We start from the raw sequence: 25806 nt of genomic DNA, 5'->3' as shown, positions 1-25806 counted from the left end.
AATCAAAATCAACGGTAAGAAGAGAGGATGAGAAGACAACAGAGGAAGAAGGAGAAGGCCTTACCTGTTCGAAGAGGCCCGCGGTGGAGAGAGAAACCCGCTCCCTCAGGTCGGTAGAAAGTGGACTACAAAAATGGCTCGTTGAGCCGAGTAAAAGTGCGCAACCGCGCATGAAAAAAAACACACCGACGGGAGGGGTGACCAGCTGGGGAGTCGATCTCCACAGCCGGCAACGACAGCTGCAGAACACCTGCAGCAAGAAGAGAACACAGAAGACAATGAAAACAAGAAAGAAGAGAAGAAAAGGGCAACAAAGAAACAACAGATGGCCAACCCAGAGGAAGAGGAAGAGTACAGTGAAATAGAAGAAGAAGGGAAAGGCAAGATAAAGGATATACTTTCTCTTATTAAAGAATACATGGAGTCATTTAAAGAATGGCAAACACAGGAATTTAATGATTTAAGAAGAAGAATAAACAACACCGAAGAGAAAATGAATAAAATAGATATGACCTTAACAGAAATGGGAAAGAAAATGGACAAGATGGAAGAGCGGGAAGCAGCAGTAGAAATGGAGGTAGAGGACTTTAAAAAGAAATTAGAGGAATCTAATAAAAAAGTTATAGAGACACAAGAACTGTTAGCTCAGAAAATAGATATAATGGAAAATTATAACAGAAGAAATAACATAAAGATAGTGGGCCTTAAGGAAGATGAAGAAGGCAAGAATATGAGAGAGTTTATAAGATTGGATCCCAAGGATCCTAGGATGTCCAGAACTACAGCAAGAAATGGAAATAGAAAGGGCACATAGAGCATTGGCCTTTAAACCACAACCACAACAAAAACCAAGATCTATTTTAGTAAAATTCCTAAGATATACTACAAGAGAAAAGGTACTGGAGAAGACAATGGAAAAAGTAAGAGAGGGCAACAAGCCACTGGAGTACAAAGGGCAAAAAATCTTCATTTATCCAGATATAAGTTTTGAACTCCTGAAGAAGAGAAAGGAGTTCAATACAGCAAAAGCGATTTTATGGAAGAAAGGGTCTAAATTTATACTAAAGCATCCAGCGGTATTGAAAATATTTATTCCAGGACAACAAAACAGACTATTCTCGGATCCAGAAGAAGCACGAAAATTTGCAGAACAATTACAAAATAGACTGAGGGATGAAGACGTGTAATAAGAGTAAAAATGACCACGATTTATATGTATGTGGGTAAAGAGGTATAAGTGTGTATATGTATAATGTGCATACGTGAATGTATCCGTATTTAGAGAAAAATATAGATAGTATAGACAAGAATTAATAAGGGAAGGAAATGGAATAGAGGGAATAAGGAGGGAACTAAAAGAGTGACCTTTGTTACATATGAAAAGTGAAATCTTTTCTGGGGGGGGCTGGGTGGGGAGGAGTTGTGGCCACTGCAAAATCAGCTGACGCTTGCGAGTGAATTCGCAAACCCAAATGGAGAGGGGAGATGTGGTTGTCCGACAAGGGATAAAGGACAACTCAGGAGGGGAAGGGGAGATTGGGGCTAAAGAAGTTTTAAATAGGAGAATAAGGAAAATGTTTGATGTTTTAGGAATGTTGTCTTATAAAGGGTTTAAAATAAGAAAACAGAAATGGAAAAGGAGGAAAGGTAATGATGGAAAAACGGAAAGGGAAGATAAACAAAGTATAAAATGGCTACGTTGAACTATATGACTTTAAATATTAATGGAATACTTAACCAAATTAAAAGGAAGAAACTGCTAAATTTACTGAAAAAAGAAAAAATTGATATAGCATTTGTGCAAGAAACACACTTAACTGAATTGGAGCACAAGAAATTAAAGAGAGATTGGGTAGGACATGTAACAGCAGCATCGTATAATTCAAAAGCAAGAGGAGTGGCTATATTAATTAGTAAAAATGTGCCATTTAAAATAGAAGAGGAAATAATAGATCCAGCAGGGAGATATGTAATGATAAAATGTCAGATATATTCAGAGTTTTGGAATCTACTCAATGTATATTCACCTAACGAAGAAGATCAAAAGTTTATGCAAGATATCTTTTTGAAGGTAGCAAATAAGCAAAGGAACATATTAATAGGAGGAGATTTCAACCTGAATTTGGATTCAAATATGGATAAAACTGGGAAAAAAATTAACAGAAAGAACAAAGTAACCAGATTTATAATTAAATCAATGGAAGAAATGCAACTTTTGGATATATGGAGGAAACAACACCCAAAAGAAAAGGAATATTCACATTACTCGGCTAGATATAAAACATACTCAAGAATAGACCTATTTTTGTTATCAGCTAGTATGCAGGATAGAGTAAGAAAAACAGAATATAAAGCTAGAATACTATCGGACCATTCACCCTTAATATTGACAGTAAAGCTAGAGGACATCCCTCCAAGAATGTATAGATGGAGATTAAACCCCACGTTACTTAAAAGGCAGGATTTTAGAGAATTTATTGAAAAACAAATAAAAATGTATTTTGAAATAAATACGGAATCAGTGGAAGATAAGTTTATACTATGGGATGCAATGAAAGCATTCATTAGAGGGCAAATAATAAGTTATGTAACCAAGATGAAGAAGGAATCAGGAAACAGAGCAGTTGGAAAGGGAAATAGTAAATATAGAAAAAAAATTAGCAATGAAGGAAGATACAACTAAAAGAAGAGAATTGGCGGATAAAAAAATAAAATATGAAACACTACAAACATATAAGGTGGAGAAAAATATAATGAAGACAAAACAGAAATATTATGAACTGGGTGAAAAAACGCACAAAATCCTAGCATGGCAGCTTAAGACAGAACAAGCTAAGAAAATGGTATTGGCATCAAGGAAAAAAGACAAACAAATTACATATAATCCAAAAGAAATTAAGGAAAACTTTAGAGAATTCTATGAACAATTATACCGAACTGAAAACGAAGGGAAAGAAGGGAAAATAGATGAATTTCTGACTAAAATTGAACTACCAAAACTACAAATAGAGGAACAAAATAAATTAACAGAACCATTTGGAATAGTAGAAATACAAGAGATAATAAAAAAATTACCAAATAATAAGACACCAGGAGAGGATGGATTCCCAATAGAATTCTATAAAACATTTAAAGACTTATTAATTCCGCCCCTCCTGGATCTAATCAACCAGATTGATGAAACACAAAGCTTACCAGATTCATGTAAAACAGCAATAATTACAGTAATACTAAAGCAAGGGAAAGATCCACTCTCACCAGCGTCATACAGACCAATATCTTTACTAAACACAGATTATAAGATAATAGCTAAACTATTAGCAAACAGATTAGCAGAGCATGTACCGAAAATGGTAAATTTAGACCAAACTGGATTTATCAAAAAAAGACGCACAACAGACAATATTTGTAAATTTATTAACTTAATTCATGCAGTAGAAGGAAATAAAGCACCTACAGTAGCAGTTGCTTTAGACGCAGAGAAGGCCTTTGACAGAGTAGAATGGAATTATTTGTTCAAAGTATTGCAAAAATTCAGTTTACCGGAGAAGTATATTAATTGGATTAAAGCATTATATACGGGACCATTAGCGAAAGTGACAGTAAATGGACATGTATCAAAGCAATTTAACTTAATCAGGTCAACACGGCAGGGATGCCCACTATCACCTTTATTGTTTGCGTTAGCTATAGAACCACTAGCAGAATTGATAAGAATAGATAATAATATAAAAGGAATAAAAATAAAAGACAAGGAATATAAAATCAGTCTATTTGCGGATGATGTTATAGTGTACTTAACAGAACCAGAACTATCAATAAAAGAATTATATAAGAAATTGAAGGAATATGGAGAAGTGTCGGGTTACAAGATAAACGTAAATAAAAGTGAAGCAATGCCTATGAATAATGCGGATTTCTCAAAATTTAAGAAGAAATCTCCATTTAGATGGCAAATGCAGGCAATAAGATACCTAGGTGTACAAATAAACAAAAATCTCGGCCAACTATATAAACTCAATTATTATCCACTAATGAAAAAATTACAGGACGATTTAGAGCATTGGAAAGATTTACCACTAACACTAATAGGAAGGATAAACTGTATTAAAATGAACATTTTTCCAAGGATATTATACTTATTTCAGGCATTGCCAATACAACTGACAGAAAAATTCTTCAAGGAGTTGGAGAAAATAATAAGGAAATTTTTATGGAGAGGGGGGAAACCGAGGATAGCACTAGATAAATTAACAGAATGGTATAAACAAGGAGGCTTACAACTGCCAAACTTTAAAAATTATTATAGAGCCGCACAATTAAGATACCTATCAGATTTTTATCAAACAAGGGAAAAACCAGACTGGACGAGATTAGAATTAGATAAAATATGGGAAAAGATACCTGAACAAATGGGATGAAAAATTGGTACAACATAGAAGTTCTCCAGTATTACATCATCTCCTCAGTATTTGGAAGAAGATTCATGTAGAAAGAAATAAAACAAATTATCAATTACCAAAACTAATATTGACGCAAAACAAGTTACTCCCTTTTACAATAGATAACCTTTCCTTTAGAGAATGGGAAAAAAAAGGGATTAAAAGAATAGAAAATTGTTTTTCAGGAAATAGATTCTTATCCTTTGAACAAATGAAAGATAAGTACAATATAACTCAAGATACAGCGCTGGCATATTACCAATTGAGATCCTACTTGAAGGATAAATTAGGAAGCAGTTTGAGTTTGCCAGAGGCAAGTAACCTTGAATATGTGATTACAGATACAATGATAATCAAAAGATTTATAACAAATATGTATATTAAACTGCAGGAAAGGGCTTTGGCAAATACTAGAGCGCATCGGATGTCCCCCAAAGTTCCTCAACATGATTATCCAACTGCACGAAAACCAACAAGGTCGGGTCAGATACAGCAATGAGCTCTCTGAACCCTTCTCCATTAACAATGGCGTGAAGCAAGGCTGTGTTCTCGCACCAACCCTCTTTTCAATCTTCTTCAGCATGATGCTGAACCAAGCCATGAAAGACCCCAACAATGAAGACGCTGTTTACATCCGGTACCGCACGGATGGCAGTCTCTTCAATCTGAGGCGCCTGCAAGCTCACACCAAGACACAAGAGAAACTTGTCCGTGAACTACTCTTTGCAGATGATGCCGCTTTAGTTGCCCATTCAGAGCCAGCTCTTCAGCGCTTGACGTCCTGCTTTGCGGAAACTGCCAAAATGTTTGGCCTGGAAGTCAGCCTGAAGAAAACTGAGGTCCTCCATCAGCCAGCTCCCCACCATGACTACCAGCCCCCCCACATCTCCATCGGGCACACAAAACTCAAAACGGTCAACCAGTTTACCTATCTCGGCTGCACCATTTCATCAGATGCAAGGATCGACAATGAGATAGACAACAGACTCGCCAAGGCAAATAGCGCCTTTGGAAGACTACACAAAAGAGTCTGGAAAAACAACCAACTGAAAAACCTCACAAAGATAAGCGTATACAGAGCCGTTGTCATACCCACACTCCTGTTCGGCTCCGAATCATGGGTCCTCTACCGGCACCACCTACGGCTCCTAGAACGCTTCCACCAGCGTTGTCTCCGCTCCATCCTCAACATCCATTGGAGCGCTCACACCCCTAACGTAGAGGTACTCGAGATGGCAGAGGTCGACAGCATCGAGTCCACGCTGCTGAAGATCCAGCTGCGCTGGATGGGTCACGTCTCCAGAATGGAGGACCATCGCCTTCCCAAGATCGTATTATATGGCGAGCTCTCCACTGGCCACCGTGACAGAGGTGCACCAAAGAAAAGGTACAAGGACTGCCTAAAGAAATCTCTTGGTGCCTGCCACATTGACCACCGCCAGTGGGCTGATAACGCCTCAAACCGTGCATCTTGGCGCCTCACAGTTTGGCGGGCAGCAGCCTCCTTTGAAGAAGACTGCAGAGCCCACCTCACTGACAAAAGGCAAAGGAGGAAAAACCCAACACCCAACCCCAACCAACCAATTTTCCCTTGCAACCGCTGCAATCGTGTCTGCCTGTCCCGCATCGGACTGGTCAGCCACAAACGAGCCTGCAGCTGACGTGGACTTTTTACCCCCTCCATAAATCTTCGTCCGCGAAGCCAAGCCAAAGAAAAAAAAAATATTAAACTGCAAGAAAAGGAGAATGAGGAAACAAATGGTAAAACTAAACAAAAATGGGAACAAGATTTAAATATAAAGATAAAAAAGGAAACATGGGAGAAATTATGTTCTGGAACGATGAGAAATACAATAAATACGAGGCTACGTATGATACAATTTAACTGGATACACAGACTATACATTACACCTCAAAAGTTAAATAAATGGGACCCAACAGTATCTGATAGATGTTTTCGATGTAAAAAAGAAATGGGAACAACAATTCATGCAATCTGGACATGTGAGAAAGTAGAAAAATTTTGGGAAGATCTCAATCAGATATTAAATAAAATAACAGAAAACAATATACCAAAGAATCCAGAGATTTTCTCCTAAGTAACATAAAAAACAAAGAATTTGGAATGGATTTGGAGGATGCACAAAAAAGATTTGTTAAGATAGCCCTAGCCATAGCAAAAAAATGTATTATGTCAACCTGGAAATTGGAAGATAATTTGAAAATACAACAATGGTATATAGAAATGAATAAATGTATTCCATTAGAAAAAATAACATATAGTTTAAGAAATAATATTGAAATATTCAAACAGATATGGGTGGCTTACATTAAATACAATAGCGAAAACCTACTGGGGACAATCATTACCTCAGTTGATGGAAGGAGAAGGAAAGAAAAGAATGGACTCAGTAGAATTTCTGGTGTATTTTTGTTGAGTGACAACATTGTCTGACTGGTTTAATGTATCCTAGATTGTATACCTTAAATGGATGGGAGGGGGGGGGTGGGTTGGGAGGAGGGGGGGGGTGGGGGGGGAGAAAATGTCACTGTATATGTGTGAAAAGGAAAAAGTGTGTATCATGACTAATGTGATTTATGGTGTGAAAAATAAAAAATTTTTTAAAAAAAGATGGTAGCAGAATGAACAATCTACATTTGGTCCAAATTAATTATATGGACTATCTTTGATGTGACAACTAGAATTGTAATGCTTTGGATCTATATTCAATGGATTCAATACACACTTGTTAAGTGGAACATTTTCCTGCTGTTCATTTGGATCATCTCTCTCTTCTTGTTCAACACCTGGATGAGGGAGTGGTGTTGATGGGAATGACCCAGAAGCAGCTGGAATTTCAGAATCTTCTTTCTCATTGGAAGTTTTTCCTTCAGAATTTAATTGTTGGTCTGAAGTAAGAGCTTTGTCATCTCCCTTGAAGGTTTGTGATGAACCTCTCCCACCAGGTTTCACATTGGGTCGTATACTGAGTCTTGAGCGACGAAACATCCTGCAAGATATAGGGAGTAAAAAGATGAAAATTTCAGATCATCAATAGCCTTCAAATTAATCTCACATTAATCTGAAAATATATCTCTTAAAGGCCAATTTCTATTTGAAATTATTCACCTTGGAATCACAAAATATGATCAGGCTGGCTTAAGTCAAACCACAAGACACTTTACAATTACAGGTACACAATCCTTTATCCAGAACCCTTGGGAGACAGTGTGTTCCAGATTTTGGAAAGCCAGATTTAAGCCCACCCAAATTGTGCTGCCGTATCCACCCCCACCCCCTTCCAGTCGTTCTGCCGTCTCCACCCACCCCCCCCCCACCCGACTCGCACTGCCAGTCTCTCCCCCTCGCCCGCCCCGCGCTGCCAGTCTCTCCCCCTCCCGACTCGCATTGCCATCTCTCTCCCCACTTGCCAGATTTTGGAGCTTTCCAGATTTTAGATGACCGGATAAAGGATTGTGTACCTGTACTACAATCTAAATTTTAAGGGAAGTTATCAAAACAATAACAGATCACAAGACAACCTTGCAAGCCAACAACAAAGATGACTCCCTTCCAGAAAGACTGAACATCTTCTAAGCACGGTTTGATGAGAAGAAGACTGACCCCAAAGAAAGCTCCATCTCTTCCTGAAGAATAGGCACCCTGCATAGCTGCAGCTGAGGTGAGGAAAATATTATCCTGGGTGAACCTACACAAGGTAGTATGACCAGACAACATACTCGGTCGATACTGAAGGTCTGCGTTGACCAACAAGCAGAGGTCTTTACAGAGATCTTAAACACGTCATTGTTGCAATCCATCAACCCAGTACCAAAGAGATCGACAGTCATCGGCCATAATGGCTACTGATCAGTGGCACTGACATCCATCATTATGAAAGGTTTCGAGCATCTGGTGATGAAATGTATCAAAGAAACACTGCACCCATTTCAATTCGTCTACAGATGGAAAAGTTCCACTAATGATGATATAGCCTTGTCCCTCATCTCCATCCTGACCCATCAGGAAACAATGCCTCATAAGCCAGCTTCAGCTCAGTGTTTAATACAATCATATCTCAGAGGCTGGTGGAGAGGTCGTCCTTGCTGGGACTCAACCCCTTTCTCTGTAACTGGATTCTGGACTTTCTAACAGAAAGACTAGTCTGTCCAGATTGGCAGCAGTGCATTGAGCACTGGGATGTGTGCTTAGCCCATTCCTGTTCACTACTGACTCACAAATACAACACCAGATCCAGCTGCAACAGAGACATCAAGCTTGCAGAGAACACAACAGTAGTTGCCCTCATCAGCAACAATGATGAGTCACAATTTAGAGAGGTGGAAAATCTTGTGAAATGGTGCAAGAATAACAACCCGAGTCTCAATATGGACAAGATAAAGTGGAATACTGTGGACTTCAGGAGGACCAGGAATGACCATCCTCCACCCACTCATTAATAGCTTGGTAGTGGAGAGAGTAGAGAGTGCCAAGTTCCTCGGAGTCCCCTTAAGAAGTGACCTACAATTGGGCACACATCTCCTCACCTGACAGCAAAGTACAACAATGAGCACACTTCCTTAGAAAGCTGAGGCGGGCAAAGCTACCAGCCATCATTCTGTCAAGAATGCTTCAAGAGGATCCTGGCTGGCTGCATCAGTGTGGAATGCTTGCTATAAAGCATTGGATCGGAGGTCAATCCACAGGACCATAAAAGTGGCAGAGGGGATCCCTCCCCCCACCCCATTGATGTGATTTACTGAGATCATTATTTAAAGAGAGCTCACAAAATCAGTAAGGACCCCTACCACATACAGCATCTTCCAGCTACTTCTGTTAGGAAGAGATACAGAATTATTCGAGCCAGATCCCCACCAGCTGAGGAACAGCTTCTTCCCAAGGTCAGTGAGACTGCTGAATGACTGATGAACTGCTACAGCAACTCGCATGACTCTACTATTTATTTTTAATATTCTTTTCTTTCTTTTTTCTTTGGCTTGGCTTCGCGGACGAAGATTTATGGAGGGGGTAAAAAGTCCACGTCAGCTGCAGGCTCGTTTGTGGCTGACAAGTCCGATGCGGGACAGGCAGACACGATTGCAGCGGTTGCAGGGGAAAATTGGTGGGTTGGGGTTGGGTGTTGGGTTTTTCCTCCTTTGTCTTTCGTCAGTGGGGTGGGCTCTGTGGTCTTCTTCAAAGGAGGTTGCTGCCCGCCAAACTGTGAGGCACCAAGATGCACGGTTTGAGGCGTTATCAGCCCACTGGCGGTGGTCAATGTGGCAGGCACCAAGAGATTTCTTTAGGCAGTCCTTGTACCTTTTCTTTGGTGCACCTCTGTCACGGTGGCCAGTGGAGAGCTCGCCATATAACACGATCTTGGGAAGGTGATGGTCCTCCATTCTGGAGACGTGACCCATCCAGCGCAGCTGGATCTTCAGCAGCGTGGACTCGATGCATATATTTTTAATATATGCATACAACATATATACAAGTTCTGTGTATTTTGTTTGTCTGTATGTGTGTTAGGTCTTTATGTGCATTGTAGACCAGAGAATGCTGATTTGTCGGATTGCACTGTTATAATCAGATGATAGACTCGAACTCCAATTCAAAAATTTACCAGATTAAAAGTAGGCCAACATTATCAAAAATCTCTACTTAGCCTAACACATTAATTTTCCTGATCTTCTTCTGCATGCTTCAGCCTAGTTAACAATGTTACTGTTCCCCCATCAGAATACTTGCCATTCAATAGGTCAGGAATATTTCAGATCTCAATACACAAGAATAAAAGACAACGCTGGAGAAACTCAGCAGGTCAAACAGTGTACTTTATATAGCAAAGATAAAGATTCAGAACCAAAGTTTCGGGAATGAGCCCGTCATCAAGGAATGGAAAAATGATCTGAGTGCTGCTGTGAGGAGTTTGCATATTCTTTCTGACTTCACTGGAATCTTAAAGCCACGCAAGTAGGTTTATTTGCTATGATTTTTTAAATCATTTAGTGTAAGCTAATTGATGATAGCTAGCAGACAAGGCTAGGAGATCAAATCCAAGCTCTACAGCCCTATTAGTTATCTGATGGATAATCAAATAGCCCATAGAAAGGCTCCAATAATATCCACATGCTCAACAATCGAGTCCAGAACATGAACACTTAAGCTATGAAAGGTTGGTCATATCCCACATTAACTCCAGCCTCAGTCCATTACAATTCACTAGTCACAACAGGTTCATGGCAGACACCAACCTTCTGACCTTAGACTCTTCCTTGCGACACTCGCATAGGACAATGATGTCAGATTCCTTTTGACTATAGCTCCACCTTGAACACCACAATCCCAAAAAAAAAGCTCATCCCTAAATTCAGATAGAGGTCTCAGCATCCTGGTCTGCAATTAGATTCTTGAACTGCAGATTACAAGCAGTAAAGATTGGTGACACCTCCTCAATCATAATCCTTAACATAATCCATAATCCTGCAAGCTCATCTTTAAAACATGGGTTCTAGATACGTGGAAGTCAGACTCCCAACTATTACATGATGGAATACAGAAATGCAGAATTATATTCCCCTGGAAAAAATTACATACAATTTGAGGAAGAAACATGGCACATTTATTCGGATGTGGCAACTCTAACTGCAGCACATTGGTGTGCAGATATAACTATATCCCTTTTAAATAAAGTGAATACAACAACCGTGCCAGCAGTGGAATGCTCGAGATCAGTGAAGTGGATCATGGCGCAGACGACGTGCTCTTGTATTTTGTTCCTTATCCTTTTATTTTAGGTTTCTTTGGGTTCTTCGCAAGTTCCCTTAAAGGTTTTTGACTTAAGATTATATAAATAAGTACAAAGAAGATAATTTTGTTGTCTTTTTTGTATTAGGATACAGGAGGGAGGGGGGGAAGGGTAGGGGATAAATAAACTCTGTATGATATACACTATTGTGTGGTCAGGCACAATTCTAATGCCTTCTATAAGTTTGCCGACGACACCATAGTTGTCGGCAGAATCACAAATGGCAAAGAGGAAGTGTACAGGAGGGAGATCAGCTCGTTGAATGGTGTAATGACAACAACTTGCGCTTAATGTCAAAAAAACCAAGGAGATGATTGTGGACTTCAGGAGGAAATCAGGGAAACATGACCCAGTCCTCATTGAAAGCTCAGTAGTGGAGAGGGTCAAGAACTTCAAATTCATGGGTGTCAACTTCTCCAAGGATCAGTCCTGGAGCCTCTATGTTGATGCGATCACAAAGAAGGCTTGCCAGCGGCTCTACTTTGTGAGGTGCTTGTCACCAAAGGCTCTCAAAAACATCTACAGGTGTGTCATGGAGAGCATTCTGGCTGGTTGCATCACTCCCTGGTATGGAGGCACCAATTCTCAGGACAAGAATAAACTCCAAGGGTTGTTAACTCAGCCTGTGATATCACAGGCACCAGACTTCACACCATCGAGAACATCTACATGAAGTGGTGACTTAAAAAAGCAGCCTCTATCCTCAAAGACCTCCACCACCCAGGCCATGCCCTCTTCAATCTGCTACCATCGGGAAAAAGGTACAGGAGCCTAAAGACAAGAACTCAGAGGCACAAGGACAGCTTCTTCCCCAATGCCATCAGATTCCTGAATAATCAATGAACCAAAGACACTGCCTTATTTTTCATGCACGATTATTTTTATTACTTTTTTTTTAAATAGTAATGTCATAAGATGTTTGTTTGCTCTATGACGCCGCCGCAAAACACTGTATTTCAAGACTTGTTCATAACAATATATTCTGATTCTATTGTTAGAAAAAATGTATTATTTATTTGGATTTATACAAGTGCTACGAGTCCAGAGGACGCCAAAACCCAGCAGCAGTGGATATGCACCATAACAAAGGGTTACTTAAACAAAAGTTGCTTTTAATTATCTTTGAACATAAAAATAGAATCAAACTTTAACTTATTTCTATTGACTCACTTAACCTCCTTCTAATGCTAAGTGTGTGTGTGTGTGTGTGAAAGTTCAGCAAAGTTCTTTGGTTCCCAGTCCAATCTCACTGGTTGCAGGCAATTCTTGGACTGTGCACAGAAGTTAACATTAATAAAGTTCACCAGGCCTTGGTGCTTAACAGGTAAACAGTTACTGTGATATAGAGAATTTAGGTTAAAAAGACTTAAGTTAAAATGTGATGATTAATCATAAACAGGGAAGCCAGAATGGACAGAGAGTTTACTAGCAGTCAAGGACAGAAGGAGCTGCTGAATATGTTTTTTTTTTAAACCTATCTTTTCATGGTCATAGTGAGAGACATGCAGGAGACAAAGGATTGATAAGAAGTGTGAGAAACAGAATTCAGTGAATGTAGAGTTCACAGCGTACGTAACGAACGTGATAATTAATAATGCAGTTATACTTAGAATGTTTTTGTAATACTAACCAATTAAAACAGTATTAATAAGAAGGGGAAGGGCAAATAATAAAGGTATAAAAATCAATGCACTGTATGTATCGGGGCTTAACTGGTGAGAAACCAGTTGAGTCCAACTCTGCAGACTTGTAAATAAAGCTTGTCGTGTCATCAGTTTTAAAGAGACTCATGTGTGAGAAGTTTTATTTCTGACAAATGGGGGCTCGTCCGGGATCTACACTCCGGCCGTGAGGGGAGGCGAGAAGAGGGACATCGGAGGCGGTGCACCCCGCTGAGTTCAGCGGCTCCTAGTCCCTTGCTCGTCGCTTCGGGCGGCTTGAGCGAGTGGTATCCGGACAGGGTGACACGACAAGACGGAGAGGAGAAGGGTGACGGTTCAATCCCTGGGAAGACACCGGTAAGTGACGACTTACGATTGTGGTGTGGGGATTGGGTAACAGGTGTAACGGGATACACCTGTTTGGATAAAAACCTAACGGAATAGATTAAGTATAGATCTTTTGTCGTTGTGTGAGAACCCTGTCGCGGGACTCTAGGATAGACCCCAGGGAAACCTCGGCGGTAACCGAAGGAGGGACAGCACCTCCGACGAAGTGCCGAGAAGAGAGGGGTCAACCCCAGGAAAACCTCAGCGGTAACCGAAGGAGGGACAGCACCTCCGACGAGGCGTCTGAGAGGAAGGGAGTAGGGTCCAGAGCGAGAGGGTCCTCAGCAACGATAAACAGATCTAGGTGGGAAAATGGGAGGATCAAAATCTAAGGGCTCGTCTGAAAATTCAGGACAATTCCTGGGAGTACCCCTTGACAGCCCTTTGGGGAGAATGTTTGAAAATTGGGATAGTAAAAGATATCGGGACAAAAACAAGAAAAAGATGGTCCAATATTGTCTCCTTTGGTCAAAACAACCTATTAAAGGTTCCTCGGTCTGGTGGCCGAAATTTGGATCTGATGAGGATTGGGTTAGACAAGCATTAAACATATATGTAAATTCGAGACCAAAGGTGAATCAAGAAGAGTCAGCATATGCATTTTGTTGGGTTCCCTGGCCAGGATCCTTAACAGAATGTTTTAAATTGAGAGTGGCAGGAGAAAAGAAATGGGAACCTCTGGACAACCTTCCCCCTCCTTATATTCCCCCGGTGCCTACTGCGCCCGAGGAAAGCTTATTACCGGAGGGGAAAGGTGATGAATCTGATTGCCCCGAAGGGGGCCGGGATAAAAAGGATGAATTAAGGGAGTCGGACCCTAAACTTCCACCGGTAAACCGACCCTGGACAAGATCCCAGACTGGTCCAGGACCATCAAAGTTTTCAATAAACCTAAATCCCCTGAGAGAAGTTCCTATGGGAGGACCGGGAGGGGGAACGGGATATGTGAATGTTCCCCTAACTAGTACAGAGGTGCGGGGATTTAAGAAAGAAATGAAAAAGTTATTGGAAGATCCTATAGGACTGGCTGAACAGCTTGACCAATTCTTGGGACCAAACACATATACGTGGGAAGAGATGCAGGCAATAATGGGAACATTATTTTCACCCCAGGAGAGGCAGATGATTCGACGGGCTGCCCTCCTCATGTGGGAATATGAACAACCTAGACCCCATGAACAAAAATATCCCTTAAATGAACCCAGGTGGGACAAACGAACACCCGAGGGATTGGCAAGTATGAGACAATATAGAGAGTGGACAATTAAAGGGATACGGGAGACTGTGCCAAAGGGTCACAATTTTACCAAGGCATTTGGGAACCACCAGGGGAAAGACGAGTCCCCTACTGATTTTTTGGAGAGGGTGAGAAAGAATGTCCAACAGTATGCTGGTGTGGACCCTAGTACACCAATGGGTGAACAGCTTATTCGAATTGAATTTGTTTCCAAATCATGGCAAGACATTAGAAAGAAACTAGAAAAGGAGGAGGACTGGAGTGAAAAACCCCTAAGTGAACTGTTAAAAAAGGCACAAAAAGTATATGTGCAGAGAGAAGAAGAAGATCAAAAGAAGGCGACAAAGGTTATGGTACAGACTATCCGACAGATGAATGCTGAATCCAGAGGGGAAAGAAAACAAAACCTTCCTCTAAACAATCCAAAATATCCAAGAGAGGGAAGACCCCGGAGATTTGTTAAGTGCTATTACTGCAATGAGGAAGGACACTTTAAGAGGGAATGCCCCCGATACAAGAGGGAATTGCGTGCCCTCGAACTTATGGAAGAAGATTAGGGGTGTCAGGGGTTCCAAATGTTAGGGACCAAATATAAGAGGGAACCCCTGGTAAAACTAAAAATTGGTCCCAAGGGAGAAGAGGTGGTGTTTATGGTGGACACAGGAGCGGAACGAAGTAGTGTAATAACTGTGCCAATCGGAACTGAGCCTATAAAAAGTAATTTGACAATTTCTGGGATAGAAGGAGCTCCCAGAATGGTATCAATAATTCCCCAAGTAACAGTGAAACTGGAAGAAAGAGAAGGGGTACAAGACCTCTTGTTATTACCTTCGGCTGGATTTAACCTCCTAGGCAGGGACTTACAGGCTCTCCTAGGTTTGGGTGCTCTCCCTGTGGACGGAGAAGTGCGAGTCCACCTCTGCGCTTTAAAGGAAGAGGATGAACGGCAGATTGACGAGAGAGTCTGGTATAAGGAGGGAAATCGAGGAGGTCTGGACATCCCACCTTTACATGTCACATTAATACCAGGTCATCAGCCGGTAAGGAAACATCAGTATCCTATTTCTTTGGAAGGGAGAAAAGGGCTACAGCCGGTAATTGAGACTTTAATACGAGACGGACTATTAGAAGAATGCATGTCACCTTATAACACCCCTATACTCCCAGTAAAAAAGTCAGATGGATCCTATCGCCTAGTTCAGGATCTAAGAAGTTTGAATGCTATTGTTCAGACCCGCCACCCAGTGGTGCCTAATCCCTATACTATTATGAGTCGGATTCCCCCAGACCATGAGTGGTTTAGTGTTATCGACTTGAAGGATGCCTTCTGGACTTGTCCGTTAGAAGAGGAAAGTAGAGATATGTTTGCGTTTGAATGGGAAAATCCATGGACAGGTAGACGGAGACAGTTTCGGTGGACTGTATTGCCCCAAGGGTTCACTGAATCTCCAAACCTGTTTGGACAAATGCTAGAACAAATCCTGATGGACTATCCACAATCTGATGATTCCCAACTAATGCAGTATGTGGATGATTTACTATTATCAGGACCCAAGGAACAAGAAATGAGGAGAGAGACCATTAGACTCTTGAATTATCTGGGGAAAAAGGGTCTACGAGTGTCCAGAAACAAGTTACAGTTTGTTGAGAAAACTGTGATATATCTGGGACACCAGATAAGTAAAGGACAGAAACGGATTACCCCTGAACGAATTGCGGGAATCACTAGAATGCCTTTACCCCGTAATAAGAAGGAAATAAGACAATTCCTGGGACTCTTAGGATACTGTAGGTTATGGATAGAGGACTACTCAGCTTTGGTGAAGTTTATGTATGATAAACTGACAAATGAAAATGACTATCCATTGAAATGGACCCAGGAGGAGGAGGGATGGTTCGAGGACTTGAAACATCGCCTAACACGAGCCCCAGTGCTCACTCTGCCCTCTTTAAAACAGCCCTTCCAGCTATTTGTCACTCATAACCAAGGAACAGCTGTGGGAGTTTTAACACAGGAAAAAGGCGGTCAGCGACACCCAGTAGCTTTCCTTTCCAAAATGATGGACCCAGTGTCTCGCGGATGGCCGACGTGTATCCAGGGAGTAGCGGCTGCTGCTCTGTTGGTAGAGGAAGCACGTAAACTTACTTTTGGAGGAAAGATGACTGTGTACACCTCCCATTCTGTGAGTGTTTTATTAACACAAACTGCCCATCGATGGCTGACTGATTCTCGTATATTAAAGTATGAAACCATTTTAATGGTTGGAGAAGATTTACAGTTTGCAAAAATTAATAGCTGCAACCCAGCTCAGTTTTTATACGGCAGTGAAACAGAGAAAGAGGTGGAGCATGACTGTGTCGAGTTGACAGATCTTCAGACCAAGACCCGAGAAGACCTTTGCGATACTCCGCTGGGAGAAGGATATGAATTCTACATTGATGGCTCCGCCAGATGTGTTGACGGAATGAGAAGAAATGGGTATGCTATAATAGAAGGAAATACTTGGAAAGTAGTAGAATCCACGAGACTACCCGGAAGCTGGTCAGCACAATCCTGTGAACTATATGCCTTGCAGAGAGCCCTCAAAATACTGGCAAAGAAAATTGGAACGATTTACACAGATTCCAAATACGCATACGGAGTAGTGCATACCTTTGGTAAGATCTGGAAGGAGCGTGGTCTAATTACATCAAGAGGAAAGGAATTGGCACACGAACAGATGATTACTCTGACTCTAGAAGCCTTAACATTACCCCAAGAAATAGCAGTGGTCTACATACCAAGCCATCAAAGGGGAGATAACCCGACAGCAATTGGAAACAGACTGGCTGATGAAGAAGCCAAAAGAGCAGCCATGCAACAAGAAGTCCGTTTGCTGACTTTAATCCCAATAAGGCAAGGCATAAAGACAGCTCCCATTTTCACTGCTAAGGAAGAAAAGAACATGGATCAGCTGGGCGCAAGCCAATTGCCTGATGGAACATGGAAAACACCAGATGGAAGAACTGTTCTAAATAAAGAAATAACTCGCAACATTTTAAAACACCTGCATCAACAGAGCCACTGGGGCACTCAAGCCTTATGTGACACAGTGCTTCGAGAATATGTGTGTAAGGGAATCTACACCTTGGCCCAACAAGAGGTGCAAAATTGTTACCTATGCACAAAAATTAATAAGAAGATAATGAGGACAGGGACCATGGGAGGTCAACCATTAGCCATACGCCCTTTTCAACGTATCCAGATCGACTTCACAGAGTTACCTCAAGTTCAAAGATGGAAATATCTGTTGGTGATAATAGATCACTTTACCCGATGGGTAGAAGCCTTCCCAACAATAAATACTACAGCCTCTACAGTAGCTCGCCTCCTCCTAGAGCAGATAATCCCCAGATATGGTATAATGGATTCTATAGACTCAGACAGGGGTCCACATTTTTCTTCAAAAATCCAGCAATTGATTTGTGATGCATTACAGGTCTCTTGGAAATTACATACCCCTTGGCATCCACAAAGCTCAGGGAAGGTCGAACGTATGAATGGAACACTAAAAATCCAATTGACAAAGTTAATGGTGGAAACTAAAATGCCTTGGATAAAGTGTCTGCCCCTAGCCTTATTGAGAATTCGTACTGCCCCACGAAAAGATGTAGGGCTGTCCCCTTATGAAATGATGTTTGGGCTTCCCTTCTGGAGTACAGTTGAGGGGTGTCCCACCTTGGGGGAAGGGGATATATTTGTTAGGAACTATTTACAGGCACTGTCACGCTCTCTTACAGATTTACGAAAGAGAGGACTATTGGCACAAACACCGCCTCTAGACTTTTCTTTACACAAAGTGGAACCAGGAGACTGGATTCTTATCAAGACCTGGAAGACTGAAAAACTCCAGCCCCAGTGGGAAGGTCCATACCAAGTTCTCTTAACTACAGAAGCTGCAGCACGAACAAGAGAGAAGGGGTGGACACACGCATCCAGATTTAAGGGACCTGTAGAGGCGCCTCAGGACCCTGATAAGAACTCAGATTGGACTTGTATTCCTGGAGAAAAACCTCTTACCTTACGATTTCGCAAAAAGACTTAATTCACAATGTTATTGTTATGTTCTTTGATTTTTCTTAGTTTGCCTATGTCTTTATCAGGTGTGAAATGTAAGAAATGCAGAGATACAGTGGTCCTGTTTCAGGACCACATTTGGGGAAGAAAGGAAGGTAATTTCATTTCCCATACCTCAGTTCCTGAGAAATGTTGGGCAGAAAATATGGGTCATTATATACAGATTCCTAATACCACTCCTTTCCCTCTTAACGGTTGGAAAGGTGACTCAAGCCCACCATGCCCTGATGGACTCTGGTTTTGCATACACCAACATACTGTTCCAATGAGAAGTTACACTCCACACTCGAAATTGCCTGTCCCTTTAAGACAGCCGGACTTAGTTCGAGTCCATCCAAATAACCATGTAAGTTTCGGTAATGTAATTGGGGGAGATAACCTTTTTGTAGATCTGGCAACTAAAATTGCAGGAACTTTTAATGTAACTAATTGTTGGGTCTGCGGGGGTCCACGGATGTCAGAACAATGGCCTTGGTGGGGAGAACCTCTCAATTCATTGACCATGATTTCCCACATTTGGACAACTAACCGAACGAGATCAAGAGAAACCTGGTCTCTCTCTAACGTCCCCTCTGGTTTTTATTGTCTCTCACGAGCCGGCAAATACCCAGTAGTAGAAAGTCCCTGCAAGGCTGTATGGATTCGCATTTCACCTGGTGTTTTCACTTGGTTTCCTAAACCTCAGACTTTGTTCTTATCCACTGTTTTTAAAACTAATTGCCTACCCCTATCTAATAACAGTATTCAGTTTTGGAATTGTACCACTTCCACCATCACAGGACCATACCAATCAAATCCTGTTCTTAAAAGAGTTTGGGAAAGGGGGTATGGAGTATCCCCAAATGGATTATTCTGGGTATGTGGTAATAAAGCTTATACTCGTCTTCCCTCACAGTGGAGTGGAACTTGTTTCCTAGGAATAATCCGCCCAGAATTTTTCCTTCTACCCCACGATCACGGTCATAAATTAGGCGTGAAGGTCTTTGATACATTACATCGTGAACCCCGCTCTACCACGGTACATTTGGGAGAATGGAGAGATGATTGGCCTCCAGAGCGCATAATTCAATATTATGGTCCCGCTACATGGGCTCAAGATGGATCTTGGGGTTATCGTACTCCTATATATATGTTAAATCGCATAATTCGCTTACAAGCAGTGCTTGAAATTGTTACAAATCAAACAGCTATAGCCCTGCAATTACTTGCATCCCAGCAAGATCAAATGCGCTCTGCTATATATCAGAACCGTCTAGCCCTAGACTATCTCCTAGCCACGGAAGGAGGTGTATGTGGCAAACTTAATTTGACTAACTGCTGCTTACAGATTGATGATAATGGAAAAGCCATTCGTAAAATCGCTGATAATATTCGTACATTGTCCCATGTACCGGTTCAAACCTGGCATCCTTTCCCACAATTTAATTGGATGGACAAATGGTTTGGAGGAACCTGGTGGCGTACCTTCTTGTGGGTCATCGGAGGTATTTTATTCCTCCTACTTATTTTGCCCTGTATTATTCCCTGTCTACGCAGCCTGGTGATTTCCATGGTCGAACAAGCTATGCAACCAGGGGGGATGGGAGACCCTGTAAGACTTTTATTTCAGCGTGAGATTAATGTATCATAAAACATTTCTCTTCCCTAGCTTAGAATCCCCATTCATATCTATACATATATTCAACACATTTTAAAGAGAGAAAGGGGTGGATTGTGATATAGAGAATTTAGGTTAAAAAGACTTAAGTTAAAATGTGATGATTAATCATAAACAGGGAAGCCAGAATGGACAGAGAGTTTACTAGCAGTCAAGGACAGAAGGAGCTGCTGAATATGTTTTTTTTTAAACCTATCTTTTCATGGTCATAGTGAGAGACATGCAGGAGACAAAGGATTGATAAGAAGTGTGAGAAACAGAATTCAGTGAATGTAGAGTTCACAGCGTACGTAACGAACGTGATAATTAATAATGCAGTTATACTTAGAATGTTTTTGTAATACTAACCAATTAAAACAGTATTAATAAGAAGGGGAAGGGCAAATAATAAAGGTATAAAAATCAATGCACTGTATGTATCGGGGCTTAACTGGTGAGAAACCAGTTGAGTCCAACTCTGCAGACTTGTAAATAAAGCTTGTCGTGTCATCAGTTTTAAAGAGACTCATGTGTGAGAAGTTTTATTTCTGACAGTTACCACTCAGAAAGGTTCTTGTTGGTTTTCAGAGAGTTTTTCCTTGTTCCAGGACATCCACAACGGATTCCTTTTTAATCAGCCACTCCAATGCCTTGCTGACAAAACTTGCCCCCGTTCAGGGTTCTCCCGATGATAACCCCTTTCTTTCAGGTCACCCCAGTTTTTTTTTCTCTCAGTTTCTCCTATTCCAAGAGAAACACCAGACCATACTCCAAAGCTTGCCAGCTTGTCCCCTCTGGAACCCGTGCTCGGTTTCTCTTCTCTCACTCCCTCCAACTCTGAGGGCAAAGCCCCCTTTTTTTTTTACTGCTCACATGACCTTCCAGACAGGAAATGCTCTTCTCCAGACAAAGCTGCTACTGCCTGTTGTTACATTTGTTGCCTTCTGCAAACAACAAGCCCATCCCGAGTCTCTGAGCTCTCTTGCAAAAATTCTGCGTTTCAAAGTGTTTGTGTGTGACCCGCTCTGACAAACCGTCCCCAACTTATCTCCCAAACACCTCGATAATACTGTCACTACAAACTATTCCACAAAAAACCCCCATGGGCACTGTAATTTGGTGGACACGGTACCAATTGCGCTCTCTCGAGCACTGAAGTAAAATTGCCATCATGACATTGTTGTTTTAGATGACAATTTTATTTCACTTGAGGTGGACTCGTGCCAAATCTGTGCCATGGAATCCGAAAACAGCACGAAGTGAGTAGAAGTTTTAATTGATTTTGGAGCCGCTGCCTCGGGGATTTTAACTGAAGAGGGAAAAGCACCGTTTCCCGTTGCCAGGTCTTGCCGGAACCACCTGTTTTCACCGCACTCTTGTTCACTGGGATCTGCCTTGCACCGGAACACATTCACTGGGACCTCATGGCCTTGCTTCCCCCTGAAGCCCCCACCGGCCAAGCCCTCCTCTGGGCCCAGTCCCACCCTGGCTCCTCAGGCCCGGGCCCGTCACCCCCCGCGCCGGCCCGGCCCGACTGTGTCGGCGCGTACCTGGAATCCGCGCTGGCACGTGTCGTCATGCGGCATGGAGGCGTCACAGCACCCGGACCGCTCTCCAGACGCACGCTGCCCTTCCCTCACATCTCCGTCTCGCGGCCTCAGCCCCAATCCCGGCAGCCAACGGGAAGCACGTGATGTCACCGAGGTGGGAGTCCGCTGGGCCCGGCCGCGCCCCCCCACCCAACCCCAGTGGCTTTCCGCATTGCAACAGGAGGTCACGAGGAAAGGTTTCAAATGAGGTTTTAAAAAAAATCAATTAGACTCACGTGGCCTGCAAACTATTTTAAAAGTAGGAATTGGTGCAGATACTTCTAATGGCTGTGGAGAACGAAATCGAACGTTTGTCAGACACCTCCTTCCAAATATGGATTATCAACCTGAAACGTTAGGCTTATTCCATGCATGAACTTCCAAGTATCTCCAGTATTAGTTTGGAGAACCACAAAAGTACTGAGGCTAGAATCTTGACCAAACAAAGTGAACATGGAGGGGCATTTGCTGATGCCAGAAGGAATTCTGTCATTGTGAGCATCAGAAACTTGGTTGCAGAGATGCACGACTGGCAGCTCAATGTTCCCTCTTTTCAGAGGGAAAGGAGAGGCATTGCTCAGTCAGGGAAAATGTCATAGCTGTGCTCGAGCAGGACAGACCAGAGGGCTCGTCTACTGAGGCTATCTGGGAGGAGCTGAGAAATGGGAACGGTATGATCACATTTTATATTATGCTATAGTATTCTAAGGTTGTATTATAGACTACTGTGGGAACCAAGGAGTTAAGTAATCATGGAAAAGTACAAAGAATGTCAGAGTAGAACAAAATGGATCAACCACATTGGTAGGAATGATGAGTCATGGGAGGTTTTGATTAGAACAGAAGATTATGGCCAAGACCAGAACAAAGAAATAATTGGAAATATCTGGGGTATGGATTCTGATCAAAGCAACAGGATGATCTGGCTTTGGGGATTAAGATAGGAGGTCTACACCATTGATAATTGCAGAACAGGAAATTGCTTGAGATAAATCTTATGCAAGGAGCCTATCAAAGAAAGCCAACTCTTGGTCAGTGTAACAATGTTGATCTATATAAACAGAAGAGACTGGACAGTGGGTGCCAGTCTTGGGAAATAGTTCACCGAGAAGGTGACCTATGAACTAATGACTGAACCAGAGCTCTGTTAAGCTTTATTCTTGTGCTATGTAATAAACTGATTGTGAAACCGAATACCTTCTCCTATCACTTCATTCAAGGAGCACGCTGGACTCAGCTGACACATATGTTAGAAACAGAATTACCTTTAAAGAAATTGCTCGAGACAAAAATTGAGAACAAAGAACATTTATTTTACAACAGTGCAAAGTTGGGTGCTTCCCCTTACCCTGGGAATACACACATACACTGGGGCTCACCCAACTTTTATACAGTTGATTTCAGTATAGGAATATCCTCCCCCTTACATTCTTCTGCCTCCTGCTGGAGAGGTTTGGCATGAGGCAATCCTGCCTGCCTACGTGCTGTTTCTGTGCACTTGGTGGACCAGGGGGTATCCTGTCGGTGTCCCTTCATGTTATTGTCCTTATTCACACCTTCCTGATTCTCGGAGCTACAGTCTCTTGATATGCAGAGTTCGCTAATCCTGTCTAGGGTTAACTAATTTAATATGTATAACTTTGTAAATCTATGTAAGGTTAACTAATTAGATATGTAGAACTTGGTACTTCAGTCTCCGGCTAGGAGACCCTTATCTCATCCAGACTACCTCAACTTCCTACACTCTATTGTTCCTTACCGCTCCTTATCTTATTCATATGGTGGGCTCATTGATCTTGTCACAAAGACTAGAAGATTCTTATTTTAAATGTGCTGACTCTGCTTTCCTGCATCCTAATTCCCAAGCTCATCCTGTTTGTACTGGTTACATTCATTTACTAATGTATGAATTTTAGTTTCCTCCTTGTTCATAATTTTAGATCAGTTTTCCCATCTCTCACAATCCTCACTTTTCTTTTAGATCAGTAATACTGATCTTTCACCATGATCAGTGTTATTGATCTTAGGTTACTGGTCTCAGTGGTACTGATTTCTCCCCCCCCCCCCATCCTCACTTTTCTTTTAGATCAGTATTACTGATGCTGTAAAGTGTAAGGTGATGTTTTTCCCAGCTGGTCAATAACAGAATTGCAGTCTCTGTGTCGTTGGAGAGTTAAGGCTTTGGGGTGTAGTGTTCTGACGAAGGGTTCGATGAATTTAAAGTCTTTAGGTAGGGGAGCACCATAAAGGTCAGAGTAGCGAGTCCAGCTGCTATTAGGGTTGTGAGTATCAGGCTCCAGTTCTCAGTAAAGAGTCTAGTCCATCCCACATCAGTCGGAGGTTGCCAAGTCTGAACATGGGCATGGGCAGATTCTCGTTGAAGTCCTGAAGCAGTGTCTTTAACCGCCCGACTGTTGTAAGCATTGTCCTGTAGAAGTCTGTGAGAAACGCTGCCTTCAGCAGCGAACGAATAGTCGAGAGTCAGGCGGTTCCGTTGAATTGTTCCTCTTCAGCCCCGAACCCTAGGGCCACCGATCTCCGAAGGCTGTCTGGAGTCTGATATTGAAATGCCAAGCAGCTTTAGAGTACTGTAGCAGCTCACGTTGTTTGTAACTGGTGCTCCCCTTCACGGGGTGGTGTTTGTGATGAGAAGAGACCAAGCTGGGGGGGATTGTTTCTTGTGATTTAACCTGTGTGTTGCAGCTTGTCTGCTAACATTAGCATGAGTATTATTGAACTTGTGAGTGCAAGCCTGTCTGTGTACATTAGCATATGTATTAACTCTCTCTCTCTGCGACATGTACAATCCTGACTACCATTCTGTCTGTCTTTGTCCCACCATGTCCTTTGTGCTATCGCTTTAAAAGTCCTGTCTTTAATACCTGTGTAGGCTAAGATACAAATTAGATGTACTCCACTAAAGCTGTTCCCTGGTCCGTATTGGAATTCCTTGTAACCCCATATCCCACTATGACTATACATTAAATCTATGCCCTGTCTACATTCTAAAGGAAAATAATTGTCACCTCTGCTGCCCCTATCCCAGGAGGACTTAATACATTGTGAGTAATTAAGTGATGTCCCAGAAATGGAGAAGCAACAATTAAACAATACAATAAATGGTAAAAACAACATTACGGCACTTTTTCACGGCGTAGTGTAACTTTCAGGTCAGAAGGAAGAGGGACTGCACGCCAGGTGGAGGATAGATTATCAATGTTGTTATTCTGTGGTTCAGTAGCTGATTTAATTTGTTGGATGTGGCTCCAGCCTTTTTCTTTCGTTCGCACGGCAGTGTCTGTAATCAAAAGTACACAATAGGGGCCATCCCAGACAGGTTTCTGTTGGTGATGTTGGCATGCTTTTACATATAACCAATCACCAGATTTAATAAAATGAATAACAATCTGACTTTTCTTTGTGTTATTGTAAAAATTGTAAAATGAAACACAAACCATATTTCCATGGGTTTTGAATATATTAGACCTCATTAAAATGCAGTTGGAGCTGCTTGTCTGTATGAGGCAACCAACCTGCAATTTGTTCGAGTGAGTACATAACAGACATTGCAGCACAAGAGCTCCTGCGAGAGAACTTGAAACATATTCAACCTTTAGCTCTGCCTTAAGTAAAATGCCTTGTGCCACAGCTCACAGGAGCTGGCCTTATTTAAAACAGTCTGTAAAACAGGCACCAAAAAAATTTAAAAGATGTTCTTATGAAGATTGCACACACAATCATTTAAGTACAGGCTAGTTTCTATAATATTGCACTTAAAGTTCTGCTGCATGAATCCTGGAACTTGTGGAGTCATTAGTGAATCAAGAAATATTGGTGCCATGCCAATTTCTCTGTACCATGCCAATTTCCCAGTCCTGAAGCCGAGACGTAGTGAATAGCATCTGGTACAAGATCTGTGAGTTATTAATGA

The 25806-nt window shown here is 41.9% G+C and overlaps 1 protein-coding gene and 1 long non-coding RNA gene across 6 annotated transcripts in view; one reads left to right on the top strand and one right to left on the bottom strand.

Annotated features, from left to right (window-relative positions):
• The window catches only part of LOC138763083 (transcription factor TFIIIB component B'' homolog), a 135335-nt gene extending 113381 nt beyond the window's left edge, over positions 1-21954 (bottom strand). For 4 of the 5 annotated variants that reach the window (XM_069936683.1, XM_069936710.1, XM_069936700.1 and 1 more), the window contains exons 1-2: positions 21837-21954; positions 7190-7453 (exon numbers count right to left, since the gene is read on the bottom strand). In XM_069936683.1, the coding sequence (XP_069792784.1) occupies positions 7190-7453; positions 21837-21865 (293 nt within the window). In that variant the 5' untranslated portion in view covers positions 21866-21954. Of the gene's footprint in view, positions 1-7189; positions 7454-17314; positions 17462-21836 lie in introns of all 5 variants that reach the window. The other variant, XM_069936690.1, reaches the window with a different exon arrangement.
• Positions 12590-20811, top strand: LOC138763101 (uncharacterized). The gene is made up of 2 exons (XR_011357319.1): positions 12590-13266; positions 18314-20811. It is a non-coding gene; the product is annotated as an uncharacterized lncRNA (long non-coding RNA).
• Positions 21955-25806: the final 3852 nt, after the last annotated feature.

The sequence above is a fragment of the Narcine bancroftii genome, chromosome 1 (genome assembly GCF_036971445.1).
Source record: "Narcine bancroftii isolate sNarBan1 chromosome 1, sNarBan1.hap1, whole genome shotgun sequence".
NCBI lineage: Eukaryota > Metazoa > Chordata > Chondrichthyes > Torpediniformes > Narcinidae > Narcine > Narcine bancroftii.
Note: the sequence above shows the minus strand (reverse complement) of the source record. Positions and strands in the feature narration are given on the sequence as shown.